This window comes from Lactuca sativa, chromosome 8 (assembly GCF_002870075.4).
Source record: "Lactuca sativa cultivar Salinas chromosome 8, Lsat_Salinas_v11, whole genome shotgun sequence".
Taxonomy (NCBI): Eukaryota; Viridiplantae; Streptophyta; class Magnoliopsida; order Asterales; family Asteraceae; genus Lactuca; species Lactuca sativa.
This window is the reverse complement of record NC_056630.2, coordinates 253,342,820-253,370,712: the sequence shown is the minus strand read 5'-3', so window position 1 is coordinate 253,370,712 and position 27,893 is coordinate 253,342,820. Positions and strand designations below refer to the sequence as shown.

The window sequence follows — 27,893 nt, the reverse complement described above, 5'->3', positions numbered from 1 at the left end:
GTCCTGTTAACGTCTTGTCTGATGTTAGTCCTCTCGCTAGCTGGGTGTCGCCTACCTCAGCCCAACACAACGGTGATCTACACTTACGTCCATACAGTGCCTCGAAAGGAGCAACTTTGATGCTTAAATGGTAACTATTGTTGTATGAGAATTCAACTAAGGGTAAGTGGGTATCCCAGGACTTCCCAAATTCTATCACACATGCGCGAAGCATGTCTTCAAGCGTTTGAATGGTTCGTTCGCTTTGACCATCCGTTTGTTGGTGATAAGCAGTGCTCATGTCGAGATGGGTTCCCAGTGCTTTCTAAAGTGATTGCCAAAAACGTGAAGTGAATCTACTATCTCTATCTGAGATGATAGACACTGGCACTCCGTGAAGTCTCACGATTTCTCGAATGTATATTCTTGTCAATCTCTCCATCTTGTAGGATTCTTTTATTGGCAGGAAATGAGTGGATTTCGTCAGTCTGTCGACTATTACCCATATAGTGTCCAATCCATCTGATGACTTGGGTAACTTGGTCACAAAATCCATGGTAATCCTTTCCCATTTCCACTCGGGGATTACTGGTTGCTGTAATAACCCCGAGGGCTTCTGGTATTCTACCTTTACTTTGGCGCAAGTAAGGCATTTTCTAACATAGGTGGCAATCTCTGCCTTCATGTTAGGCCACCAATAATGTTGTTTAATATTCAAGTACATTTTGTCCGAACCCGGATGGATGGAGTATCGTGTCTTGTGAGCTTCATTCATGACTACCTCCCTAAATCCTCCAAATTTAGGGACCCAAATACGGTTCATGAAATAATATACTCCGCCCTCTTTCACCTCGAGATTCTTCTCCATTCCGCGTAACGCTTCACTTGTTTTGTTTTCCGCCTTCATGGCATCTGATTGTGCTGCCCTGATCTGAGTGGTTAGATGAGATTGGATGGTTATTGTGAGAGTTTTCACATGACGATTCGAGTACTCTTTCCGACTCAAGGCATCAGCTACTACGTTAGCCTTGCCTAGGTGGTACTTGATTTCACACTCATAATCGTTTAATAGGTTAACCCATCTTTGTTGCCTTATATTTAGTTCTTTTTTATTCAATATGTGCTAGAGACTCTTGTGGTCCGTGAAGATGGTGCACTTCATAGCATAAAGGTAGTGCCTCCAAATTTTTTAGGGCGAAGACCACTGCTCCCAATTCCAGATCATGGGTTGTATAGTTCACTTGGTGTGTCTTTAGTTGTCGGGACGCGTAAGTTATCACCTTTCCACACTGCATGAGAACACAACCTAAACCCTGATTTGATGCGTCACAGTAGACTATGAAATCTTCCATTCCCTCTGGTAGTGATAGTACTGGGGCACTGCAGAGTGCTTGCTTCAGAGTTCGGAATGCAGCTTCTTGCTTATCCGTCCATTCGAATGGTATGCCCTTTTGTGTAAGTGAGGTAAGTGGCTTGGCGGTCTTAGAGAAGTTTTGAATGAACCTCCTGTAGTAACCTGCTAGACCTAAGAATTGGCGAATTTTTGTGGGCTTTGTTGGGACTTCCCATCCTTCGATGGCTTTGACCTTAGAAGGATCCACATGTATTCCTTCCTGACTAACAACATGACCCAAAAAGTTCACGCTACGGAGCCAGAACTCACACTTGGAGAGTTTTGCGTATAGCTTCTCAGTTCGCAGGGTTTCTAGGATTTGTCGGAGATGTTGGCCATGCTCTTCTTTGCTTCGAGAATAAACTAGAATGTCATCAATGAAAACAATAACAAAGTTGTCGAGGAATGGTCGACAGATTCGATTCATTAGGTCCATGAATGTAGCAGGGGCATTCGTTAGACCGAAGGGCATTACGACAAATTCACAATGTCCGTAACAAGTTCGGAAAGCAGTTTTTGGAATATCCTCTTCCCGGACCTTGAGTTGATGGTACACAGACCGCAGATCTATCTTAGAGAAGTAACTAGCTCCTTGGAGCTGGTCAAATAGATCGTCGATTCGTGGGAGTGGATAGCGATTTTTGATAGTGAGCTTATTTAGTTCTATGTAGTCGATGCACATCCTAAAAGATCCGTCCTTCCTCTTGACAAAGAGAACTAGAGCTCCCCATGGCGAGAAAGCTGGGTCGTATGAATCCCTTGTCCAGGAGTTCACTGAGTTGGCTGGACAATTCATGCATCTCAGCAGGAGCCAATCGGTAAGGCGATTTAGCGATGGGGGTAGCTCCTGGCACAAGATCAATTCGAAATTCAATTTGTCTTTCTAGGGGTATCCTAGGAAGATCTTCAGTAAAGATGTCTGGGAATTCATATGCTACAGGAATGTCTTGAACGTTAACCTCTTCCTTGAATTTATCCACTATGTGCACCAGGAACGTCAAATCTTTCTTTCGTAGATACTTCTGTGCCTGGACGCACGAGATGAGACGAAGATCCGTGCTGGGTTTGTCTCCGTAAATAATTAGGGTTTCATAATTTGGAAGGTGAAGGCGAACGGCCTTCCCGTGACACGTAATTTCAGCATGGTGGCGGCTTAACCAATCCATGCCAATAATCACATCAAAACTCCTAATGGAAATAGGCATTAAGTTTATTCGAAAGACATGTTGATTTAGGGCTAGGGTACATCCGATATAGATTTCCCCAGTGGATTCTATTTTCCCATTGGCCATTTCCACCGTAAAGGTTTCATTGAGCTTCTGGGGTTGTTGTTTTAACAAATGCTTAAACTTATTGCTCACAAAACTTCGTTCTGCTCCGGTATCAAATAGGATGCATGCATAAGTGTGGTTTAGGAGGAAGGTACCGGCGACGACAGCGGGATCCTGAACCGCTTCTCCCTGATCCATGGTCAGCACCCTTCCTGTCTCTCCATTCCCGTAATTGTTGTTTTTGGGGCAGTTTCGACGGAAATGTCCAGTCCTTCCACATCCATAGCAGGTGTGGCTTGGTCCTGCATTGTTGTCGCCATTGTCGGTGTTATTGTTGTTGCGGTTATTGTTGTTGTTGTTTCCCTGTTGTTGGTTCTGAGGAGGGTAGGTCCTGCAATACTTCGCCGTGTGCCCCTTCCAATTTCAATTGGTGCACTGCATCTCTCTGCATTCTCCATTGTGATGGAGACCGCACTTGTTGCACTTAGGAAGATTACCGGAATAAGGCCTAGGAGCACTTGGAGTAGCTGAGGCTGGAGCATGTGGTGTGGGTGGAACTTGAGTGGTTGTAGCATTAACTGTCGCTGTTTGCTGCTTCTTGGATGATTCAGAGCCTTGACGTCCCTTCCTCTTGTTGTTCTTTCCCTTTTTGTTGTCATTTTCCTTCTTACCTTCAGCCTCCACTGGCTTCTCACCCTTCTCATTGTTGTGGTCATACAGCTTCTTGGCCAATCTCTTGGCACTGTCGAAAGTTTCGGGATTTGCAGCTATCACGTTTCCTTGGATCGGGGAGGTTAGTCCCCAGATGAATCGCTCGATCTTCTTTCCTTCTGAGGTGATCATGCCAGGGAATAGCAACGATAGTTCGCTAAACCTTGATATGTATGCATCTATATCAGCGTTTCGGACGGTGAGATTCCACAGCTCTTGTTCCATTTTCTGAATTTCGCCACGAGGGCAGTACTCGGCCATTAGCATTTCTTTCATCTCTGCCCATGGCATGGAATTGGCTACGGGGAGTGTCTTGGCTTCCACGTGTCCATTCCACCAAGTGAGTGCTTGGTCAACGAAAGTGAATGCGGCAAACTTCACCTTCATCTCCTCAGGGCATTCACATATCTCGAACACCGATTCCACTTTCTCGATCCATCGTTTCAGGGTAATCATTCCTCCAGTGTTGTTAAAGGTTCATGGTTTGGCGTTGGTGAAATCTTTGTAGGAGCATGCCTTAGTGGGTCCTTGATTCATCTCGTTGTTTGAACTTCCAGCCCCTTGTCCGTTGACTCCTCCGTTGTTCCCCTGGTGAATTTGTGCCATCGTTGCGGTGACCGTAGCAGATAAAGCTGCTTGGAATGCAGTTGAGTCGACTTCGGGTGGGGTTGGCCCAGGGTTTCTGCGGGTGGGTCGTTGAGGCATCTTTCTGTCATGGAACAGAAAGATGTTGAGTGTCTGTGCTTTCTGTGAGATTGTGATCCTACAAACTAGGTGTGTGGCACAAACTTAAGTAATTTCACAAATTAGCACATAATCATGGATATGTAACACATAGCAGATTAAAACATCACCATAAACATATAAAATTTTTCATTAATATTATCCGCACTTTGATACATGAAAATTTTGCTCGAAAGAGCATACATATGCGGTATAAGTTTGGCAGCATAACGGTTCTATGAGTAGTGTAATCTCTTAAACATAGAGTCGATGGTACATAGCATAGATCATAGTACTAGTACTAAGGACTGATACGGCTAACCCTAGTTGCGGTGGGATGTGCCAGGGGGTGGTGTTGAGGAAGTGGATGCTCCCTGAAGACGAGCCACCTATCGTTCTGCATCCTGGAGTCGGGACTCCCACCTTACCTACCTCATGTGGAACTCTCGGAGGACGTCTCGGCGTCTCCTGCTCTGCACGCTCAACCCTAGTCCACATCTGGCGTACCTGATCGGCGGTACTCTGAGCTAGGTCGCCTGTGTTCCGTAATCGTCTCGCCATGACTGGAAGGGCACGATCGGCCGGTCCTCCATCCCTGCTGTCTGCTCCACCTCCAAAGATCGATACCCCAGGGGGGTGTAGGACCGGTGGGGTCCACCCGGTAAGCAGGCACTCTAATAGGATAAGGGGGTTGATGACTTCAGACTCCGCGTCCGAATCACCCTCTTCGTTATCGCTGGGTTCCTCCTCGAGACCTCCTTCAGCTTCCTCCTCCTCCTGTTCCTTTACTGGCTTAGCAGGTCTGCCCTCGACTTCTGCTTCAGGTTCCCCGTCGGAGTCCTCCTCGGGGTCTTCCTCAGGCTCTTCTTCAGGTTCTTCGTCCAACCATCCGTTATTCCCCTGGTTTGGGAAATAAGGATCTCCGGGGTGGTGGAAACCAGCCATGTTGTCTACGAGAGTGTGTAAATATGTTAACATTATTCCTAAGACGCTACAACTATTTTATAGATTGAGTTGATGTTCTCTTCTTAGTGATAAAGGGGGTATGTTTTTAGGTTCCCTAGCCATCACGATTTCCTTGTGACATGTGATAGTTGTGTCTTGGAGGAAATGTAGTTGATCAGGTTACATCCACTCCTTGATACGACTATGAACAGTCCTGGCATAACCGAGATGCTAGCATTATCTTGTTTGGTTCGGTATTATGTTCTTTTTCCTAATTCACACTGTAACACCGTTAATTTCAAATAATTTTTCGCAATATAAAAAAAACATTTCTCATTTAATTTCATAAAAACATTAAGTTTCAAATTCCAATCTGTATCATACAAATCCCAAGATCACATAAATATATCAAAAGTCCCCTGAGTGTGTACGCATCAAGCCGGCGCCTTCCCACGGTCATCGCTAGTACCTGAAACAACAACACTAACACTGTAAGCACGAAGCTTAGTGAGTTCCCCAAAATACCACACATAAAAACACATATTAGCCACTCGAGACTATAACTCTATGGGTCCGTTGTCACACCCCCAAACCAGAATGGCGGAAACATTTGGGGGTGGATGACTTCACGTAGTATCACAACCATTGAATATTGTAAAGAAAGTAACACAACCATCACATATATAATGAAAACGTATGTTGTTGCGTTATACATAATAGCAAAAGAATATTACAATGAGATGATAAATGTTTAATAATAAAACATCTTTAGTGTTTCCTTCTCCAAAAGCTGGTGGTTACCTGTATTACTGATTCCCTGAGAAATACAAGTGGTTTCGAAAAAGTGTCAACAATTAAGTTGGTGAGTTCATAAGTGTTTTGCATTGAAAAGTATGTCCTTTTTGATAGTAAATCGATGAACGAGGTTTTCAGAAAATCCAATATTTTCTATAAATGATTTGAAAAGTTTCCCGTGTTGGAGTGCATTAGTGTTTTCCATGCTTGAATAATAGTGATAAAATTTGTATTAACAATAAAATGGAAAACTGAAATGCATGTATGAATCTCGTAAATCTGACTTGTTTTTATACTTTTATGTGAGTTTTATAACCATGCTATTGACATTGATGGCCTGTAACAACGTTCTTCAGGCGTTGGAATTGTTATGACATTTGTCACCCCAGGCCTGCCGGCCTAGCTGTAGCTAACAACTTAGGTGTGGGATTGTCAATCCCGTATAGATCTATACACAAGTATCACGCTCCCCCTACAAGGGATTATGGTATATAATACAGGACTTAATAATGCATACTCGAACGTACGTGAAGCTGTCTCACATTACTAGGTATAAACAGATTTACGATGATAAAAGACTTTTACTTCATTTGAAAGTATTTCATTTGTCAAGATGTATACGTAAAATGTATGAATAACTTGTTAGCTATGTTCGTTATAGCTTCTCAAAAGTATGTTTTCATTTAGTAAGAATAACTTGGTGATATAATAGCCTTCTAAGCATAAAGATGTTTATAAAAACGATACTTCGACTCATAATGTACTTGTATTTCCCCCCTTAAAACATGAAAAGAATTGAAAAGTAGGGGTATGAACTCACTCGTTAAGTTTGAAGAGAGAGGATAGGGTTGAGCAGAACTTCGACCGCGGGTGGTTGCGTCGTCGGGCTCTTCGGGGGTCTCTGCAGCGTAAATCTTTTGTCGGGGGCTCGAGTGCGGAAACCAAGGTCGTCGGGACAGCTTCTTGTGCTTGGAAGTGTGTGAGAGTAACTGGAGATTTGAGAAAGTGTGCCTAAACTCGCAGCTGATGCCATCTATTTATAGTGCTGGAAGAGTGAGCACGCGGGGCGTAATTTTGGAGTACGCTGGGCGTACTCACGTACGCGGCGCGTACGTCTTTACGCTGGGCGTAATATGGTGTCATGGCTTACGACTCGGGTCTAGCTAAGCGTAGCTTGGGCGGGCCGATGGGACTCGACTCTGGGTCTAGTACGCGGGGCGTACTCCCAGAGAACGCGGGGCGTAATCCGGCCTGTCCTCTTCTAAATTCCGTAACTTTCGCGTACGAGCTCCGTTTTTCGTGTTCTTTATATCCACGCGTAGGTGAGATTATGCTCTACAACTTTCCATTAGACTCCGTCGGCTAGTTTTGACTTTATTTTTAATGATATATTTTTAATAGGCCGAGCCTCCTAAATTTCGTTAAAAATTCCTAGGTTCTTTATTCGACGTCGGTTTCCGTTTGTCTTTTTATTGTTTTATTACCACTGAGGAGATCTTCAACTTCCGTTTAGGTGGCGATAGCTAAATAACACTCGATCTTCGGTCTGAGTCTTTAATCCTCTACTACTGTGACGAAACTTTGAAAATTCGTAACTTCTTCATACGGGGTCCAATTTGGGCGATCTTTTTATGTACGCTCACCTTTCAACGAGATCTACGACTTTGGTTTAGATACTTAAGGCTAAAATGTATTTTATTGAGATTCTACTTTTTATGTCAAATAATGTTTTAACGTCGTGTCGTAAATATACGAGTGGTTATAACTTCTTCAATATAACCCGGTTTTGAGCGTTCTTTATGTTCTTGGAAACCTTGGCATGATATCTAATATTTGATGTATCCCAACTTAGATACATGAACACTTTATTTTCGAGGTTAATTTCGTTGTATTTAGCTTTCGAGTGTTTACAATGCTTTTGGAAAATGTAGGGTTGTCACATCCGTGCACCCAACTCTGTGAACCCTCAGGTTCTAACTCTAGGAACCTTCCGGTTCCAACTCTGAAATCATGCACAACATAAATCACATAGAAATAATGCAGTACAACACATAGCATACACATAACATACATACACTGACACATAGCTCTGAATACCTACTCAAGGTAAAGTAAAATGAGAAGACTCACCTCGCGTGTCTCGGTATCTCACGAATCCTGGAAATCCCTCGCGCTCGATCCTCCGAGATCTAATCCTCCTATAACATCACATGACTCTAATTAACACTTTTTATCTCTAAGGTTGATTATCCCTAAGAAGTCAACACAGGTCAACAGTCAACGGTCAACGGTCAACTTTGACCGGACTCGGCGAGTGCACACGGCAACTCGGCGAGTCTAGACGTTCTCACCAACTCTCTAGGATTCCCTTTCTACACGTCGAGTACTCCCCTGACTCGACGAGTTTCACCTGGCAGAAATCGCGGGGCCACCCCGACTCAACTCGCCGAGTCTCAAGAACGACTCGGCGAGTCCCAGGTCGACTCAGCCTATTGACAACCCTCTCTAACTCGCCCTGACTCACTGAGTCAACCCATGACTCGACTGGACCACTCACTGGCCGGTCCAAGGCAATCTTCAAGCTACTCGCCGAGTCTGATCATCGGACTCGGCGAGTCCATGCCATGCAATCATTCAAACTTGCTTCTAAGGTCAGATCTATTCCAACAATTCATAGATCTGGCCTTCCTAGACTGATTCACCACGTAAAGCCCCAGACTTGGTGCATAAACAACCTCTATATGACCATATATGAAGAATTATCAACAAATCTCACTACTCAAGGTCATAACCTCCATTGTTCTCTATAAAGCTTGATGACTGAGGCTCTCTGGACCTCTATGGATCCAGATCCGAAGTCTCATCACTAGCAAGGGACTATTTGGCCATCCAATCAACTCAACAAGGTCACAAGAAACCCTAAAATCAATTTATACTTCACAAAACAGGAGATGAGCCGAAATCATACCTTTAGATTGAAGGGCTAAGCTTCAAATCCACCGAATAGCAGTCTCCTTTGCCTCCTCTTGGCTAGAACCTCCCTCTTCTTTGCTAAACAACACACAAATGTCAAGAAATGCTTCCTTTCTCTCTCAAATCGCTAAAGCACTCTAGGGTTCCTCTCTATGGACTGTTGGGTGCAAATGACGGCCATAAGGCCCTTTAAATAGGTCCCAAACCCAAGAAATTAGGGTTTCATTAAACAGCGCGGACTCGCCGAGTCCATATCCTGGAGTCGCCGAGTCCAGACGAATCCCACATCCAGAATCGCGACCCTACTCGGCGAGGGAAATACGCATCCCAGCTACCCCCGAAATCCAACACACATGCTCGAAGCATGTCCTCAAGCGTCTGAATCGTCCGCTCACTCTGACCGTCTGTCTGGGGATGATATGCGGTACTAAAATGTAATCTAGTACCCAACTCCTCATGAAATTTTTTCCAGAATCTGGAAGTGAAGCGCACATCGCGGTCTGAAACAATCGAGATCGGCACCCCATGCCGAGATACCACTTCTCTCACATATAACTCCGCCAACTTCTCCGCTGAAGAACTCTCACTGATGGCAAGGAAGTGAGCGCTCTTCGTCAACCTATCCACAATCACCCAAATTGCATCAACTCCTCTGGCCGTCCTCGGCAATTTGGTGATGAAATCCATAGTGATCTGTTCCCACTTCCATTCGGGAACCTCCAATGGCTGCAACTTGCCATGCGGTCTCTGGTGCTCGGCCTTAACCCTACGGCAGGTCAAGCACCTCTCAACGAACCATGCGACGTCCCTCTTCATACAGGGCCACCAATACTCTTTCCTCAAATCCAAATACATCTTCGTAGCCCCCGGATGGATCGAAAATTTCGACCGATGAGCCTCCTCCATCAAAGAAGTGCGCGTACCACCCACAAACGGTACCCAAATCCGACCCTGAAAAGTCATAAGCCCTCGACCATCCGTAACGAACTCTGAAACCAAACCAACGACCCGTTCCCTCTTCTGCATCTCCGGCTGCACAGCCTCGGCCTGTGCCCCACGAATGGCATCCAATACCGGAGCTATCATGGTCAATCTCAAACATACATCTCGCAATGGAGTGCTCTCCGCCCTGCGGCTCAACGCATCGACCACCACATTGGCCTTGCCCGGGTGGTACAGGATCTCACAATCATAATCCTTGACCACATCTAACCACCTCCTCTGACGCATATTTAGATTGGGCTGATCCATCAAGTACTTCAAGCTCTTATGGTCCGTGTATATCGTACACCGAACCCCATATAAGTAGTGACGCCAAATCTTGAGGGCGAACACTACTGCCCCCAACTCTAGATCATGTGTGGGATATCTCGTCTCATGAGGCTTCAGCTGCCTCGATGCATATGCTATCACATGACCCCTCTGCATCAACACCGCACCCAGCCCCAAAATCGATGCATCACAATATACTACAAAATCCTCCATCCCTTCCGGGAGAGCTAATACCGGGGCTTCGCACAACCTTTGGCAAAGTGTCTCAAAGGAGGTTTGCTGCTCGGGACCCCATGAGAATGCAACACCCTTCCGGGTCAATCTGGTGAGCGGCACTACGATCTTGGAGAAATCCTTGGTAAATCTCCGATAATACCCTGCTAATCCAAGGAAACTCCTGATCTCAGAGGATGACTTTGGCACCTCCCAACCCATCACCGCCTCAACCTTGGCCGGATCGACCAGAATCCCTTCCTGGTTAACGAGATGTCCTAGGAACTGGACCTCCCGTAACCAGAAATCACACTTGGAGAACTTCGCATAAAGCTTCTCCGATCTCAGTACCCCAAGGACCTCCCTCAAATGCTCCTCATGCTGCTCTCTAGATCTCGAATACACCAGAATATCATCGATAAATACAATCACCGACCGATCCAACATCGGCCTGCATACCCTGTTCATGAGATCCATGAACACAGCCGGGGCATTGGTGAGCCCAAAAGGCATCACCACAAACTCATAATGCCCATAACGCGTCCTGAATGCTGTCTTCTGGACGTCCTCATCCCGCACTCTCACTTGATGATATCTCGACCTCAAGTCGATCTTGGAAAACCAAGATGCTCCCTGCAACTGATCAAATAAATCGTCGATCCTCGGCAATGGGTAACGGTTCTTGACCGTCAACTTGTTCAACTCCCGGTTATCAATACACATCCGGTGTGAACCATCCTTCTTCTTGACGAACAGAATAGGTGCTCCCCACGGCGAGCTGCTCGGCCGAATGAATCCCTTCCCCAACAGCTCCTGAAGCTGCGAGGATAACTCTTGCATCTCTGGAGGTGCAAGACGATAAGGCACCTTAGCTATAGGCGCGGCCCCCGGAACCAAATCAATACCAAACTCCACTTGCCTCACAGGAGGTACTCCCGGCAGCTCCTCGGGAAAGACATCTGGAAACTCATGCACCACCGGTACCTCCTCAACTGAACTCGGTCTCTCGGAAGTCGCTCGCGTATCCATCACATACGCCACAAAACCCTTACAGCCCTGCTGTAGACACTGCCTCGCCCTAGCGGCCGAACAAAAGGCTGATCCCGAACGTGTACCCTCGCCGTACACCGAAAGAACTCCCCCACTAGGGTCTCGTATAGTCACCAGCTGACGCTCGTAGTCGATGACTGCGCCGAATCGACTCAGCCAGTCCATGCCCACAATGACACAGACATCACCCATCGCGATAGGAATCAGATCAATCGGAAACTCAACCCCGAAAATCTCTAACACACATCCCCGGAAAACCTCCGTGGCACAAATCACTTTATCATCAGCTATGGAGACTCTCAGAGGCCGACTCAATGCCTCACGGCTAACACTGATATGCTGACTAAAGGCCAAAGATACAAAAGACCGACTCGCACCCGAGTCAAATAACACCAAAGCAGGTACAGAGTTCACAAGAAAGGTACCTACGCATAATATAATATAACATGATATCTCAACATCAAGAAAAAAAAAATAAATACACGAACGGAAACATACCAGCCACAACATCGGGCACAGCGCGGACCTCCTCCGTAGTCAGCTGGAAGGCTCTCCCTCGAGCTCTCGGCGCCTCGGCCTTCACAGGCCGACTCTCTGTAGCTCTGATGGCGGCAGGAGCAGACCCCTGAGATGCTCCGCGCAACTGCGGACACTCGGCCTTCCGGTGTCTGGCTGGTTGCAGTGAAAACACACTGCAAACCCCTTGGGGCAGTCCTTGGCCATGTGCCCCTCCTTGCCACATTTGTAGCAAGACCCCGCTCGGCAGACTCCGTCATGACCCTTGCCGCACTTTCCGCAAGTGCGGCCCTTCTGGCTCCCTGGTCTGGGATCAGCAGGCTTGGCCCGCTTGGCGGCCGACTGCGACTGTGCTGGTCGCCGATCCCTCCCCTGAGACTCCGCCTCCTCCCTGGCCTGAGTCTCAAGCTCAATCTCCCTCTTCCGGGCATTTGCCTGAAGCTCAGCAAATGTCCGGTACGAGGAGTTCGCAGCGAACTCCCAAATATCCCGCCTCAAGATGCTCAAGTAGCGGCTCATACGTGCCTGCTCAGTGGACACGTGCTCAGGGCAGAACATCGCCCTCTCGTGGAACATCCTCGTGATCGCTGTAACAGACTCAGTACCCTACTTGAGGGTCAGAAACTCCTGTGCTAAACGCTCCCTCTCCACCTGGGGAACGTACTTATCCCGAAACATGGTGGTGAACCTCTCCCAGGTCACCGCAGAAAGCTCAGCAGGCGTATAATGCGCCGTCACAAACTTCCACCAGTCCTTCGCTCCCAAGCGAAGCTGGTTCAGTGCGAACCAGACCTTCAAATGCTCAGGAGACGAGCAAGTGAAGAAACACCCCTCAATATCAGATATCCACCTCATAGCTGCCACCGGATCCTGAGTGCCATCAAACTCTGGTGGTTTTGTGTTGCTGAACTCACGGAACAGCAACGCATCCCCACCCTGCGGCCTCGCAGCAGCAATCGCTGCGGTAGCCGCTGCAGCAGCAGCCTCAGAAAGAGCGGCGTAACGCTCATCGAACGTCTCAATCAATGTGGTCTTTATAGACCCAAAAATCTCCGGTATCTCTGCCCTGATGGCCGCAGCTACCTCCTCCTGGATGATCCGGCGGATCTCATCCTCACTGGTACCGCTGCTCTCGGGCATCAAACGTGTCCTCACCATGATCTACCTCTGAAATACAACATACGATAAATTAGAATCCACACGAGTATGCTCATACTCGTCAACTCTTTCCTCCTTGATTCTTGGCATTCCAAAGATTCTGACTTGGGCTGCACACCGCTCCGGTGCTTCCAATAGTACGGGCCCAATACTACTGTAAGCACCGCACCAGAATACACTCCAAGTCCTTCTCTTTGGTTCCCAGGTCTCAAGTACTCTATCATGCATAGACCACTCTCTAATAGATCTCTCATAAGTCCCTTGCTGCTACCTACTCGCTCTCAAGCATCTCATAGCAGCTCACCTCTCCCTAGGCTAAGGCATCACAAATCAGGCCACTCTAGTCCTAATAGCAATACCTAGCCTACTCTAGCATGCGAATACATCATATCAATGTCAATATCACATAATATATAAAAGTATTTTGGGAAATCACCGTTCGGGTGCTGACTGATCGTACACACATCTCTTGCTCTGCGTTTTTCAAAAATCTTTTACTCTTTTTTTTTTTTGAAAATACATCTCAAATCCTCAGTTTGAGTTCAAATACGCCCGAAGGTGTACTCGAATCCCTCAAACCAAAGCTCGGATACCAACTTGTAACACCGTTAATTTCAAATAATTTTTCGCAATATAAAAAAAACATTTCTCATTTAATTTCATAAAAACATTAAGTTTCAAATTCCAATCTGTATCATACAAATCCCAAGATCACATAAATATATCAAAAGTCCCCTGAGTGTGTACAGATCAAGCCGGCGCCTTCCCACGGTCATCGCTAGTACCTGAAACAACAACACTAACACTGTAAGCACGAAGCTTAGTGAGTTCCCCAAAATACCACACATAAAAACACATATTAGCCACTCGAGACTATAACTCTATGGGTCCGTGCACCCAACTCTGTGAACCCTCAGGTTCTAACTCTAGGAACCTTCCGGTTCCAACTCTGAAATCATGCACAGCATAAATCACATAGAAATAATGCAGTACAACACATAGCATACACATAACATACATACACTGACACATAGCTCTGAATACCTACTCAAGGTAAAGTAAAATGAGAAGACTCACCTCGCGTGTCTCGGTATCTCACGAATCCTGGAAATCCCTCGCGCTCGATCCTCCGAGCTCTAATCCTCCTATAACATCACAGAACTCTAATTAACACTTTTTATCTCTAAGGTTGACTATCCCTAAGAAGTCAACACAGGTCAACGGTCAACGGTCAACGGTCAACTTTGACCGGACTCGGCGAGTGCACACGGCAACTCGGCGAGTCTAGACGTTCTCACCAACTCTCTAGGATTCCCTTTCTACACGTCGAGTACTCCCCTGACTCGACGAGTTTCACCTGGCAGAAATCGCAGGGCCACCCCGACTCAACTCGCCGAGTCTCAAGAACGACTCGGCGAGTCCCAGCTCGACTCAGCCTATTGACAACCCTCTCTAACTCGCCCTGACTCACTGAGTCAACCCATGACTCGACTGGACCACTCACTGGCCGGTCCAAGGCAATCTTCAAGCTACTCGCCGAGTCTGATCATCGGACTCGGCGAGTCCATGCCATGTAATCATTCAAACTTGCTTCTAAGGTCAGATCTATTCCAACAATTCATAGATCTGGCCTTCCTAGACTGATTCACCACGTAAAGCCCCAGACTTGGTGCATAAACAACCTCTATATGACCATATATGAAGAATTATCAACAAATCTCACTACTCAAGGTCATAACCTCCATTGTTCTCTATAAAGCTTGATGACTGAGGCTCTCTGGACCTCTATGGATCCAGATCCGAAGTCTCATCACTAGCAAGGGACTATTTGGCCATCCAATCAACTCAACAAGGTCACAAGAAACCCTAAAATCAATTATACTTCACAAAACAGGAGATGAGCCGAAATCATACCTTTAGATTGAAGGGCTAAGCTTCAAATCCACCGAATAGCAGTCTCCTTTGCCTCCTCTTGGCTAGAACCTCCCTCTTCTTTGCTAAACAACACACAAATGTCAAGAAATGCTTCCTTTCTCTCTGAAATCGCTAAAGCACTCTAGGGTTCCTCTCTATGGACTGTTGGGTGCAAATGACGGCCATAAGGCCCTTTAAATAGGTCCCAAACTCGGGAAATTAGGGTTTCATTAAACAGCATGGACTCGCCGAGTCCAGACGAATCCCGTGTCCAGAATCGCGACCCTACTCGGCGAGTCTGAGCTCCAACTCGCCGAGTCCCCTCTCAAAACACCAAAAAAAAAAACAAAACAATAAAATACCTGGAAATCCGGGCTGTTACAGACACAAGCAGAGATGTTTTTATCGTTGTCTTTTACTTTTTTTGTTCAGAGTTGTGTTAGTCCCTCTTTTTGGTTTATAGTTGCATATCAATGTGTGGTTAGATATGCTAGTTCACTATAAACAGAGCTCTGATACCAACCTGTCACAACCCGAACCAGACGGCGGAACGTCTGAGGGCTCTTGTGACTTAAATTGAGTACCATCACAATGAATATACATGAATCTTAACATAAATCATCACCATGCAGTAAAATAATACAACTGATATTGTTTACATCCAGTACATTGTTTTGAACATTTCAAATTCATAACATAGATTATCTGATAGATATCATAAGCAAAACACCCAGACATTACTTGGTACTTATTCTTCGGTTTACCTGTTACCTGAGAATACAAATTAATTTGAAAAATGTCAACAAATGAAATGTTGGTGAGTTCATAAGCAATGTTGTGATAAAATGATTTGGTGCAGTTTGTAAAACCCAGAAAATCCGATATTTTCTGAAAAGATCGTTGTATATAAAATAAAAGTGTGAAGATCCGTAAATATATGCTTGTTGATTTTTAAAACATGTATAAATGTTGAACTTTAGTATTAATCGTGCAAGTGAAGATGTTGAACTTCCCAGGAAAACCCGATGTTTTCCCAATACCTAAAATACAGTGATTTCTCAATTGTTATACCGTCACGACGAATGATTTTGATTACTCGGGTGGCGTTGGATTAATTTGGGTTTGTGAGTTGTTATAACCACGCATTAGAAAATGACTAGTTTATAACTATAGTTTTCGAACGATTCTTAAAGGCGTCGCCCGTTACTACTCACTTAATCCACAACCATGATTACTCTTGATTAACGTCCTGAATCTATTTATCTTGATTACTCGTAAGCCTAACAAACGAGGAAAAGGGGGAGTACGAAGTCCCGTTAGTTCCGTGAGTTATTTTAGGCGGTCGGGGATGCGAAAGGCACGCTGGCCCAACTCGCATTTGATTTCTTGACCTCACTAGCAACACTAATGGGCCATTAGGGCCCAATAGCACATTAGAGCCATTGAAGTCCTTTTACATGAAATCGGGTCATAGGAGGCCCAATAGCACATAAGCATATTCACTTTGGGCCCAAAGATCATGTTAATGGGCTAGCAAGGCCCAACAAACATGATTTGAAACTTCCAAGCCCAAAGTTTGTAAATTGGATCATCGTAGTTATCGTGTATTTATTTAGGTGGTTTGGTTTAGCACTTGCTGTTTTATATTAATTCGAGACCGAATCACTTCGTTTGTAACGATATTTGTTGTTGAAAGTGTATTTGTTTTTCCATTTCGTTGGTAGTCGTGGATCTTGTATTTTGTATTAATGAATTAATTTGTTTAAAAGTGGAAATTTGACATTTTCACTACCCTTCTTTTATAAAAATAATACTTTTGGTCCTTCTATATAAAAGAATTCCATTTTTAGTTCCTTAAAACATTTTCCTGACACTTTTGTATTATAAACTTGTTGAAAAGATAGTTCTAACCCAAATTTTATTTTATTGGCAGCTTCAGCACTTTTCAGAATGGTGTTTCTCGGTTAGAACCCCATTTTTCTCAACTTTTACAGTTTTGGCCCAAAATCTAAAAACTTTGCATTTTTGGTCCTTTTTAACAGTGAAAAGCATTTTTCACCCTTAAAATATTTTGTTATGCTATTTACCCCCTGTTTTACAGAAAGTTTCATTTCAGCCCCTTAAATTTATCATTTTTCGCATTTTGAGGCTTATTGGGCCGAAAAGCCCAAAATTAGCCCATTAAGCTAAAAATTTACATTTTAAGTTCCTTGAAAATTCTATTATTCAGAAAAATGATTATAGAAACTGTTTTGACCCTTTTTGACCCTCAAGAAACCGTGACTTGTCGATTTGTATCCCAAGTTTTGTATTTTTGACAATTTAAGCCCTAAAATGGGTTTTATGTTAGAATATGTTCATCATCACCTTATAAGCTATCATTCTTGACTTGTTTGGTGTAAAGTAGCTTAGATTATGTTTGTTTCCTTTCTTATGTCATAGATCTCGGGTTTACACCCCTTTTGTTAATATATTCATCACAAAAACACATGAAATCACACACATACATGCATAAAATCACACATAGCATACACATACACATATATCTACACATTTTCTTGTATTCTCCCCCATAAAACTCATGAAAACCGAAAAGAACGGGTTATGAAGCTCACCTTGAGTTGTGGTTTCGGTTTTGAAGAAGATTGGAAGAAGTTTGGTGCTATTTTCGGCCCTAGCAAGTTTCTTGGGTGGATCTCGAACTTAGTGTGTTCTAAGATGAAAGATCATGAATTTGAATGGATTAAGACATGATTTTTGATGAAAAGAAGTGAGTTAAAGCATGGAACAAACATCAACTTTCCTTGGATGATGATTTTTGTTGAAGAATCTCTTTGAAAGTCTCTTAGATCTCGAAAATTTGGAGAGTGGAGAGAGTTTCCTTGAGAGAATTTTGAGTAAAGTGTGTGTGTGTGTGTTTGTTTAGGTTCGGCCGAGAGGAAGAAAGAGAGGAGAGAAGAGAGAGTGAGTGATGAGATAGGTGCATGGTAGCATGAGACTTTGCATGGAAAACCTCCATGTAAAAATGAGGTGGCACCCACACAAGTCAACTTTTCCTCTAGGTGGGCTTGGGCCGATAATGGAGAGGGAAGAAAAGAAAATTTGGGCCTTGAATGCTTAAGTCCATTTTATGGTTAAGTTAGGTGATTTTTGGCCCAATAAAAATCAAGGAATGATTTTTATGACCTATTAGGGCTAATATAAATTTGTTTTGGTCCAATAAGGCCCATTAAAGTTAATCTAGTTTATTTTGGGTTCATAAGGCCCAAAAATGTTAAGCTTCATGTATATGGGTCCAATTAGGGCCCATTTGAGAGTTCTAGGTTCAAGATAGTTAAATTGTAAGCTCATTGGTCCATTAGGTCCAATAAGGAAGTCCTACTTCAAAGTGAACTCAAATTGGAATTTCAAATGTTTCCAATTCTTTGTTGACCATTTGTAGGGCTAGAATGAAGTATTTGATGAAGTTTTTTTGTTATAAAATAAGCATCATGCATGCTTTCACATTGTTTGTTCACATTTGTTATCATTGTTCCATGTTTACAAGGCATCGAATTTCCTAGTTGTGACAGTCTAACACCTTGAATTTAGTATTTGTGATTTTATTTGCTGAAATCATGAGCTAAACACTCATGACTTTCGTTTAGATTAGGATGAATTGAATATTGTTAGTTGTTTTTATGGTTTAAATTTCTTTATTTTCTTATTTATTGATTTAGCTTATTAAAGAACCTCAAGTGCTTTTGATAACTGCTTCCCTCTAGTTATAGCTGAATTTGATTAAGTTAGTATGACTATCTCTCTTAATTAGATTTGAATCTTATAATCTTGTGAATTGCAAAATTATAGGACTAGAGTTTTGAATAAAACCTAGGGTTAAGTAGAAAAGTGGGTAAAAGAGTATAGGAGCTAATATATGGCGAAAAATCATATATGAAATTAAATCAACAAACTAAGTTGGTCGATTAATTATAAGTCTTGTCAACTCGAACTGAACACTAGTAAGCTAGTAAGTTTGTCCGCCTGATCACCGAATAAATAAGCTAGTTTGCTAAAGGATTAAATTAGTGAATAGTACTTTAGTCATCTTAGGAATCGGTAACTAAAGAAACTAAATCCATTGCACATCCATAAATCAACTACAATAACAACGAATCCGAAACTAAACGAAAGTCTCTTTCTCACCTTGGTACATTCATACTTGTGTACTTGCTTAGTTTTAGTGTTAGTTTGATTAAGTGAATTTTGAGTAAGTTATTAATAAAGTATCTAGTCTTTCAAAACTAGGAAAACATATACCTTTTCTCATTTGATTAATAGTTAGTTAAATAGTAAAATAAAGTAATTTAAACACCGTTCCTTGTGTTCGACACTCATTCATACCATTGCTATACTATTGTACGATTAGGTACACTGCCTAGTGTGTTTAATAGTCTAGCGAAGGGAATAAATTTTATAAATTAACTTGGATAAAATATAAGCACATTAAACACATCAAGTTTTTGGTGCCGTTGCCAGGGAACGGTTCAGTTCTAGTTACTTTATATTGCTATTTTTAGGAATATTTTCTGTTAGAATTTAGTTTTTAATTTATTTTTAGGATTTTCGTATTCTAGATTCACCACGTCGCGGTATTTTCTACCACGTCGTGGTATCGCTATAGTAGAAATTTAATTTTTCATTTTTGTTCTTTTACGTGTTTCCTTGGTTTAATTGCAGTACGTTTATGACCAGAGGAGGAGGCACACCTTTAATTTCACCACTTGAAGACCCAGAAGCAACTTTAAGGAAAAGCAAAGGCAAAACCGTATGCGAAACCGCAACATCGAAAAATTCGCCATTGAAGAACCTCAAATTTGTTTTTTAACAAGAAGAAGGGCAAGAAAGTAGGAGAATCTAGGATCTCTTCATTGACGGACGAAGACCCAAAGAAGGAGGATACCGAGTGCGATACCGAAAAGGAAGAAAGCGAATTTGAAGAAGGAAGCGACGTAGAAAACGAACTCACTAATACCATGGCGAACATCAATGAAATGTCAATGGGAGAATGGAAGAAACGGATGCGTGACGATACCGACCCAAGACTCGTGCAACCCGCGATTCCAGCAACTGCAAACTTTGAACTGAAAGGTCATATACTATCACAACTCCGGGACATACCATCTTATGGGAAGGATAACGAAGACGCGTACAAGCATCTTGACGAGGTCAACGATATAGCAGACTACTTAAACACACCTAATGTTCCTCGCTATACTGTTCTACTTCGCATGCTACCTGTCACTTTCAAAGGAGCCGTGAAAGAATGGCTAAAGTCACTCCCTCCAGGATCTATCACCACATGGGCTAAGATGCGCAAGGATTTCATTGATCAATTTTGCCCTCCATCAAAAATATCAAAATTGAAGAAGGCCATTGCAAACTTTGAGCAACAACCAGGTGAGTCCCTTTATGAGGCATGGGAGAGATATAAAAGTTTATTGAGGAATTGCCCTCATAATGATCTAAATAGTCAACAAGAAGTCTCCATATTCTATGATGGAGTGAATGTGACAACCAAGCATCTCCTTGATTCTCAAGGACCACTCACAAAGAAGGCATCCGCAACAGTAAAAGAGCTCATTGAAGAATTCTCTAAGCACACTAGAGAATACCATAAACCAAGGAAGGATGTGACTAGAGGATTGGCTAATGCAGCTTCAGAGGACATGTCTGTAGTTCTAGCAATGTTGCACAACATGGATAGGAGAATGACTAAGATGGATAAAACAATCCATGCTATTCGAGTTGGTGTGAAAACTGTAATGGGCCTCATTTGACTGAAGATTGTGATTTAGATGATAATGGAAACCGGAAGGTTCAAGCTTTTCACTCGAGTGGTGATCGTTTTGATGAAGATTGGAGAAAGCCCAAGAAAAAGTGGTTGCCTTACGATGAGTATAAAAGGGCAAAAGAAGAGAAGTATGAACAAAAGGAAGAGGCCTATACCAAAGAGAAGAACACCCGGAGGAAAAGAAATCTGATTTGGAGACTATGCTTACTCGATTTGTAGCCGCTTCAGAAAAAAAGGCATGAAGGAACTAAAGCAGCAATTAAAGAACATCAAGAGTTAATGAAAGGACAAAAAATGATGATGAAAGAACAACAAGAGATGATGAGAAATACTCAAGCTCTCGTACGGAATCAACAAGCATCAATCCTTACGATAGAAAAACAACTCGGGCAACTAGCAAGCAAACTGAATGAAAGATCGTCGTGTGGACTTTCAGGAAATACCGAACAGAACCCGAGAGGAGCCACATTCAAACCATCACCACAAGAAGCGGGAAAATAATTACTCATTTAGCTCCTATTGACAGAAACAAACCAGAAGCGGAGTTGGAAATTCAAGAGGAAAGTAAAGAACACGAGTCTGGGCATTCACCACGACTTGGCAAGAAGCTGAAAAGAAAGCTCCTGAACCTATAAAGCCATATCGTCCACCACTACCTTTTCCCAGTAGGGCTATTCAAGAGAAGCAGGCTGAAGATTACTAGAGGTTTCTAGAACACATGAAATCTCTCCAAATCAACATTCCTTTCCTTGAAGCTTTAGTTGAAATGCCAAAATATGCCAAGTTTCTCAAGGACTTGTTAACAAACCGTAAGAAGATTGAGGGGTTATCAAAGGTAGTATTGAATGAAACTTGTTCTGCTGCAATGCTAAACATGCTACCAAAGAAGATGGGAGATCCAGGAAGCATAACCTTGCCATGCCAATTCGGGAATCTAGCAACAAGTCATGCTCTAGCTGACTCGGGAGCAAGTGTCAACTTAATGCCCTATTTGTTCTTCAAGAAGCTCGACCTTCCCGAACCAAGACTGGTCCGCATGGTTATCCATTTAGCCAATAAAACTATGACGTTTCCAAGGGGTATTTGTGAAGATTTGCTGGTGAAAGTAGATAAGTTCATTTTTCCTGCGGATTTTATTGTGTTGGATATGGATGAAGACGAGCAAGTCCCAATCATACTTGGAAGGCCATTTTTGAGAACCGTCCAAGCTTTAGTTGATATAAGGGAGTCCTAGCTTACTCTACGAGTTGGAGAAGAAGCGTTTACTTTTTGAGTTAATCGGGCAATCAAACATTCAAGGATGAGTGACGATATGTTGTATTCGGTTGATGTGTTGGATGAAGTACTTGAAAAAGAGCTAGCTGGATGGAAAGAAAAAGAAACTGAGGGATTTATGGTGCTTGAGGAAGGAAATTTTGATCCCGAACTCGACCTACAAGAGTTGGAGAAGCTATTGGAAGAAGGTGAGTATAAGGAAGCAATGAAAGAGAAAGAAGAGGCAACACGACGTGGTGAGGATAACACGACGTGGTAAAGTTTTTTTCGCGATATGGGATTAAAAGTTGCGACACCATGACGTGGAAAAATGCCCACGTCATGGTAACTGACGAACAACCAAAAATTGAGCTCAAGGCCCTCCCCGAACACCTGGAGTATGCATTCTTGGAAGAAGAACAACAAAATCCAGTAATCATTTCCTCTGATCTAGCAAAACACGAGAAAGAAAGCCTAGTCAAAGTTCTAAAGAAAAGACAAAGTGCCATAGTGTAACATCCCAAAAATTCAAGAAAAAAAATTTCATTTTTAAAAACGTTATTATAAAACCAACAGTATAATAAAACATCCATAATATCATGTCATATCAAAACCAAAGTGTCAATAATCAAAACGTAGTATCATAAAACCATATCAGAGTCTAATCCCAAAGATCTTGTGTGCGGAAAACATGGTGTGATGCACTGCGATCGAGCCGACTCCTTTCCTTTGAAAATGAAGTACCTGAAACCAAAACTGAAAATCGTAAGCACGAAGCTTAGTGAGTTTCCCAGATCATACCACATACACAATCCACATATCACATATCTTGTCAGCTATAAAAGCTACACACATATCATATATCATGTTAGCTATAGAAGCTACACACATATCATATAACCTGTTAGCTATAAAAGCTACACACATATCATATAAGTCATGCATACATAAAACCTGTAATAGTGTCATGGGCTACCCCACATGGTCTTTACCTAGGACTGCCATGGGCTCCCCCACATGGTCTTACATCCAATGCCATGGGCTACCCCACATGGTCTTCACCTAGGACTGCCATGGGCTACCCCACATGGTCTTACATCCAATGTCATGGGCTACCCCACATGGTCTTCAACTAGGACTGCCATGGACTACCCCACATGGTCTTACATCCAATGCCACAGACTCCCCCGGGGTCTTCATGCAAAACACACAATCACATATCATATCAAAACACAAAATGGCTAACACATATATCATAATCATATAATGGGAAAGGCCTTGGTGCCATAGACCCATATGCATGGTGAGAAGACTCACCTGGCACTGCTGAAGTCCCACAGACCCAACCGCAACTGCTGGATGACAGGTTCCCTAACTGTCAACATCAAAATAACACCCAATTAATAATTGGGTTCCACTACATAACCATAAATACCTACTTTGGATAATTACTACATTACCCCAAGCTTGGCTTTATTCCAGCCCAAGGTCCAATCCATAGGCCCAAAAGTCAAACTAGGAATCAAAGCCCAACATATGGCCCAATTTTCCAAATTGGGCCCAGTCCTATACATGGTCTTATTCTAAGGCCCAACATCATATAATCATTAAGGCCCAAACTATGACCCAATTTTCCAAATGGGAAAATGACTTAGGAGGGTAACTACCTCTTATCTGTGTTCACATATTGACAACTTCTTCTTTTTTGTACATAATAAAGCATCTAACTTGTTTTAACTGTTTAAATTACACCAATATTAACGGCTAATACCTGTTTTAACCGGTAACTTAAAAGGAAAATGAACTAGGAGGGTAACTACCTCTTATCCGTGTTCACATATTGGCAAGTTTTTATTTTTTGTACATAAGAAAGCAACTAACTTGTTTTAACTGTGTAACATCCCAAAAATCATGACGAAAAATTTCATTTTTAACATGCTAACACATAAAGAAACATACTCTACTGTATCCCTGTCCTAAGAAACATACTCTGCTAATAATGAGATACGGAACATCGTCCGTACTCAGCTAGTGATGAGATACGGGACCTCGCCCACACTCACCTCTCTACCAGGCACATACAAGTATCACACAGACAACAAGTATAATCTAACACGAAAACATTCCTTGGGCACCCGCCCGACATCAAACCTTCGTCTGGAATAACATACTAGCATACAATGCCTAGGGCTAACCCTCGGGTCTTCCTACTCATAGACTACATGGGTTGGCATTGTGGCCTTAGACCCATTCACACAGTGAGGAGACTCACCTTGCACTACTGAAGCCCTGGATGGAACTAGCCGAGTACGGGCGAAGTTTCGTATCTCATTATTAGCAGAGTATGTTTCTTAGGACAGGGATATAGTAAAGTATGTTTCTTTATGTGTTAGCATGTTATATGATTGTATGTGTTTAGCGGGTGGGGCCCGGAGACAGGCAGGGCCTAAGAGAGACAAATCTGTATAACGAGTGGGGCTCGATGCCAGGCGGGGCCTGATGCCGGGCGAGGTCCGATGCCGAAGTATTAAATTAATGGTTTGACAATTATGGTTTTAGTATTAAATTAAAAATGAAATTTTTGGTCATGATTTTTGGGATGTTACACAGTTAAAACAAGTTAGTTTCTTTCTTGTGTACAAAAAATAAGAAGTTGCCAATATGTGAACACGGATAAGAGGTAGTTGCCCTCCTAAGTCATTTTCCCTTTGAGTTACCAGTTAAAACAGGTATTAACCGGTAATATTGGTGTAATTTAAACAGTTAAAACAAGTTAGTTGCTTTTTTATGTACAAAAAATAAGAAGTTGCCAATATGTGAACACGGATAAGAGGTAGTTACCCTCCTAAGTCATTTCCCCTTTCCAAATTGGGCCCAAACTATGACATCCCCATTTTCACGGCCAGAAAAGACTGATTTTGTTTATGCTTTATAAAAATCAGAGTGCCTCTTTTAATAAAAATGTTGCGAAATTTGTTCCCAGAAAAATACGATAAATACATTATCAAAACGTTTTCGAAGAAACATATTTTATTCATTTTAAAACGTTTGGGATGTCATCGTCAATACAGGAACATAAACATAAACGGAACTTACATTTATTTACACTAGTGATCTACATCTCTTTATTCTCTCAGTGTAATGTCACTTCATATCGACACCTGTGATATAAATAAACTGAGTGGGTCAGGTTGGGAAACCTGGTGAGTACATAGGGTTTTCAACCCACAATAATATAATTATTATGTTTAAACAATCAAACAATCAACCTAATTACCCATCCCTATTATCTTCTTTACTCTTAATGATTTATCCTAAGAGTCATCTATCCTGCATTCGTTTATTCCGAAGTCCCTTACTTCCAGGGTTATAGGACTGACACTAAATCCATAGCTGCCAATGCTCGTTCGTAAAGCACTAATTCCATAGTTGCTATAGTTTATTCATCGGGTACTAAATCCATAGCTACCAGTATTTATCTAATAGGTACTAAGTCCATAGCTACCAATTCCTAACATGTACTAATTCCATAGCTACCCGTGTTTGTCCAATAGGCACTAAGTCCATAGCTGCCGAGGTTATTTATTAGGCACCAAGTCTATAGCTGCCTATGTTTACTCACATCATCTTTTATCTCTCATCATTCATCTACCCATGTCATACCCAACATATTCGTATATATAAAATACGTATACAGTTTAAATCATTTAAAACATGTATAAAACGTTCATCCAACATAGACAGAAAGTATTCAGATAATATGCACACATAGCACGTAGTTTATATAAAATACTTCATATCTATGTGTAAGATGAATGAGAATGTGCACTCACCTGAGTAGGTGGTGACTCAGCACTCGGACAGCACTTCGATACTCTTAAAACAATTTTCCTTCGACAAAACCTAGTATCAATACCACTAAGGTTTAGTCTAACGACAACCGCGACAAATTAATAGTCTGACTATTATTATTATTATATAAGCGCTAATAACACCCAATATAACTCATAATAATAGCCCAAATAATTATTTTAAGGACCTAATAACATTCCTATAATAAAAATTACGTAAGCGTAGCTCACTTACAGCGAATTTTATTGAAAACCGGAACTTAATTGGAGCAGCATTGCGAAACCGAAAGACTCCTTTTTCTCGGGACTCCGGGAGCCTCGGGGCTTCCCTCGGGAGCTAGGGGGTTTTTTCTAGGGTTTAGGGGTGGTTTGGGGTCTTAGAGAGAGAAACAAACTAGAGAGAGAAAGAGATTTGGTGTGAAAAATGAGTGAGAAGTTCGGACCCTTCACATGCCTTTTATAGGCGCCTGATCTCGGAATTACGCTGGGCGTACCGAGGGTACGCTGGGCCTACTCCTCAGATAAGGATGCCAGACGAAGCCAGCTGTCTCGCACTCATCTCGGAAGGATCAGACCGAAGTTACGTGGGGCGTAACTTCTTCGTACGCGGGGTGTAATAGCGTGGGTGATGCGTCAAGATCCGAAGCGAAGCCTTGGTCAGCAAGCAACGGCTGAGATTTGGCCACGTCATCTCAGTTCGCAATTTTTCCTTCTCGACTTCTAAAAATTATAACTTTCGCATACAGGCTCCGTTTTCGATGTTCTTTATATCTACGCGAAGGTGGGAACGTACTCTACAACTTTCTTTTAGACTCTGTCGGCTAATTTTGATCGATTTTAAATTTTATATTATTAACAGGTCAGGACAAGATTGGTCCATTAAATCTTCATAACTTCTTCATCCGACGTCCGTTTTCGCCCATATTTTTCTCGTTACGCTACTCTTAACGAGATCTTCGATTCTCTTTTAGGTCGTGTTGGCTAAAAATCACTCGATCTAATTTTCTAATTTCGGGCTGTACATTGTTAACGAGATCTTCGGTTCCGTCACGAAACTTCAACGAGTCATAACTTCTTTGTTATAACTCGGATTTCGGCGTTCTTTATATGTATGGAAACCTTGTGACATATACTACAACTTGGTTCAAATTATTTATTCTAAATAATCTTTTGTCGAAAAGTCATTTTCAACCCCTATTGCCTCTAAATTGACTAGCCTGGATCTACGGGCGTTACAATTATCTCCCCCTTAGGATGATTACGTCCCGGAATCATCAACGAAACAGGGCTCACATGATGACTCCATTCGTTATCTATTCATCCTAAGTCATAACTTCGATGTTTCTTCGAATGAGTATCTAACTCTTAGACTCCTTGGCTACAGGCGGTGCTCGATCTTGCATCCGCTCTCTATCTCACGTTAGACTCCAAATTATGACCTTCAAGTCACAATGTCAATCCTCAATTGATACGAAATTAAGATAAGTTCTTTTATTACTACTATGGATTGATGTGTCATATTCTAATGACCTATCATCGTATGTTGCAACGCTTAGACTTAGGTCTCTTAGTGTCATATTTCGGAATGGAATATGCCTTCCTTCATGGTCTAATGTGATGTAATCACATTTTAACATGTAGCATTTCTAGCTACCAACTTCTTTTAACAACGAGCGCGATACTTCTATTGACCGCTTTGATTTCAATTGTTTGGTTAAAGTCGGACGCTACATCACACTTGGTTCTCTAAACCACGTAACCTACTCATCGTAGTCGGACTCAATGTGATATGACCACTAGGTTCGGGATAACAACAATCTTCCTAGTCATTACCGAAACAATGGTAACGACATACTTGAATAAAACAAAATCAATTACTAGCTTCTTGGTAACCTTGTGACTTTCCCTGATCCAAGTGTGAGTCGTGTGCTTTCGGTAGTATAGGCCTCTACTACCATTCACACCTACTCATACTCGTCCCAAGTATCGTCTCGTAGTTTTTCCAAGTCACCATACAAGAAAATCACATAACAATTTAACAC

At 42.6% G+C, this 27,893-nt stretch overlaps 2 protein-coding genes and 1 non-coding gene across 3 annotated transcripts; 2 read left to right on the top strand and 1 right to left on the bottom strand.

Annotated features, from left to right (window-relative positions):
* The first annotated feature begins 19,928 nt into the window (after positions 1-19,928).
* LOC128127960 (uncharacterized) lies at positions 19,929-21,247 on the top strand. The gene is made up of 3 exons (XM_052766710.1): positions 19,929-20,703; positions 20,751-20,860; positions 20,966-21,247. Exons 1-3 carry the CDS (start codon positions 19,929-19,931, stop codon positions 21,245-21,247), a joined length of 1,167 nt encoding a protein of 388 aa, XP_052622670.1.
* On the bottom strand, positions 20,313-20,419 carry LOC128128246 (small nucleolar RNA R71). Its single transcript, XR_008226106.1, has one exon. It is a non-coding gene; the product is annotated as a small nucleolar RNA R71 (small nucleolar RNA).
* Positions 21,248-21,464: 217 nt separating the features above from the next.
* Positions 21,465-21,980, top strand: LOC128127959 (uncharacterized). Its single transcript, XM_052766709.1, has one exon. The coding sequence runs from the start codon at positions 21,465-21,467 to the stop codon at positions 21,978-21,980; it is 516 nt and encodes a 171-aa protein (XP_052622669.1).
* Positions 21,981-27,893: the final 5,913 nt, after the last annotated feature.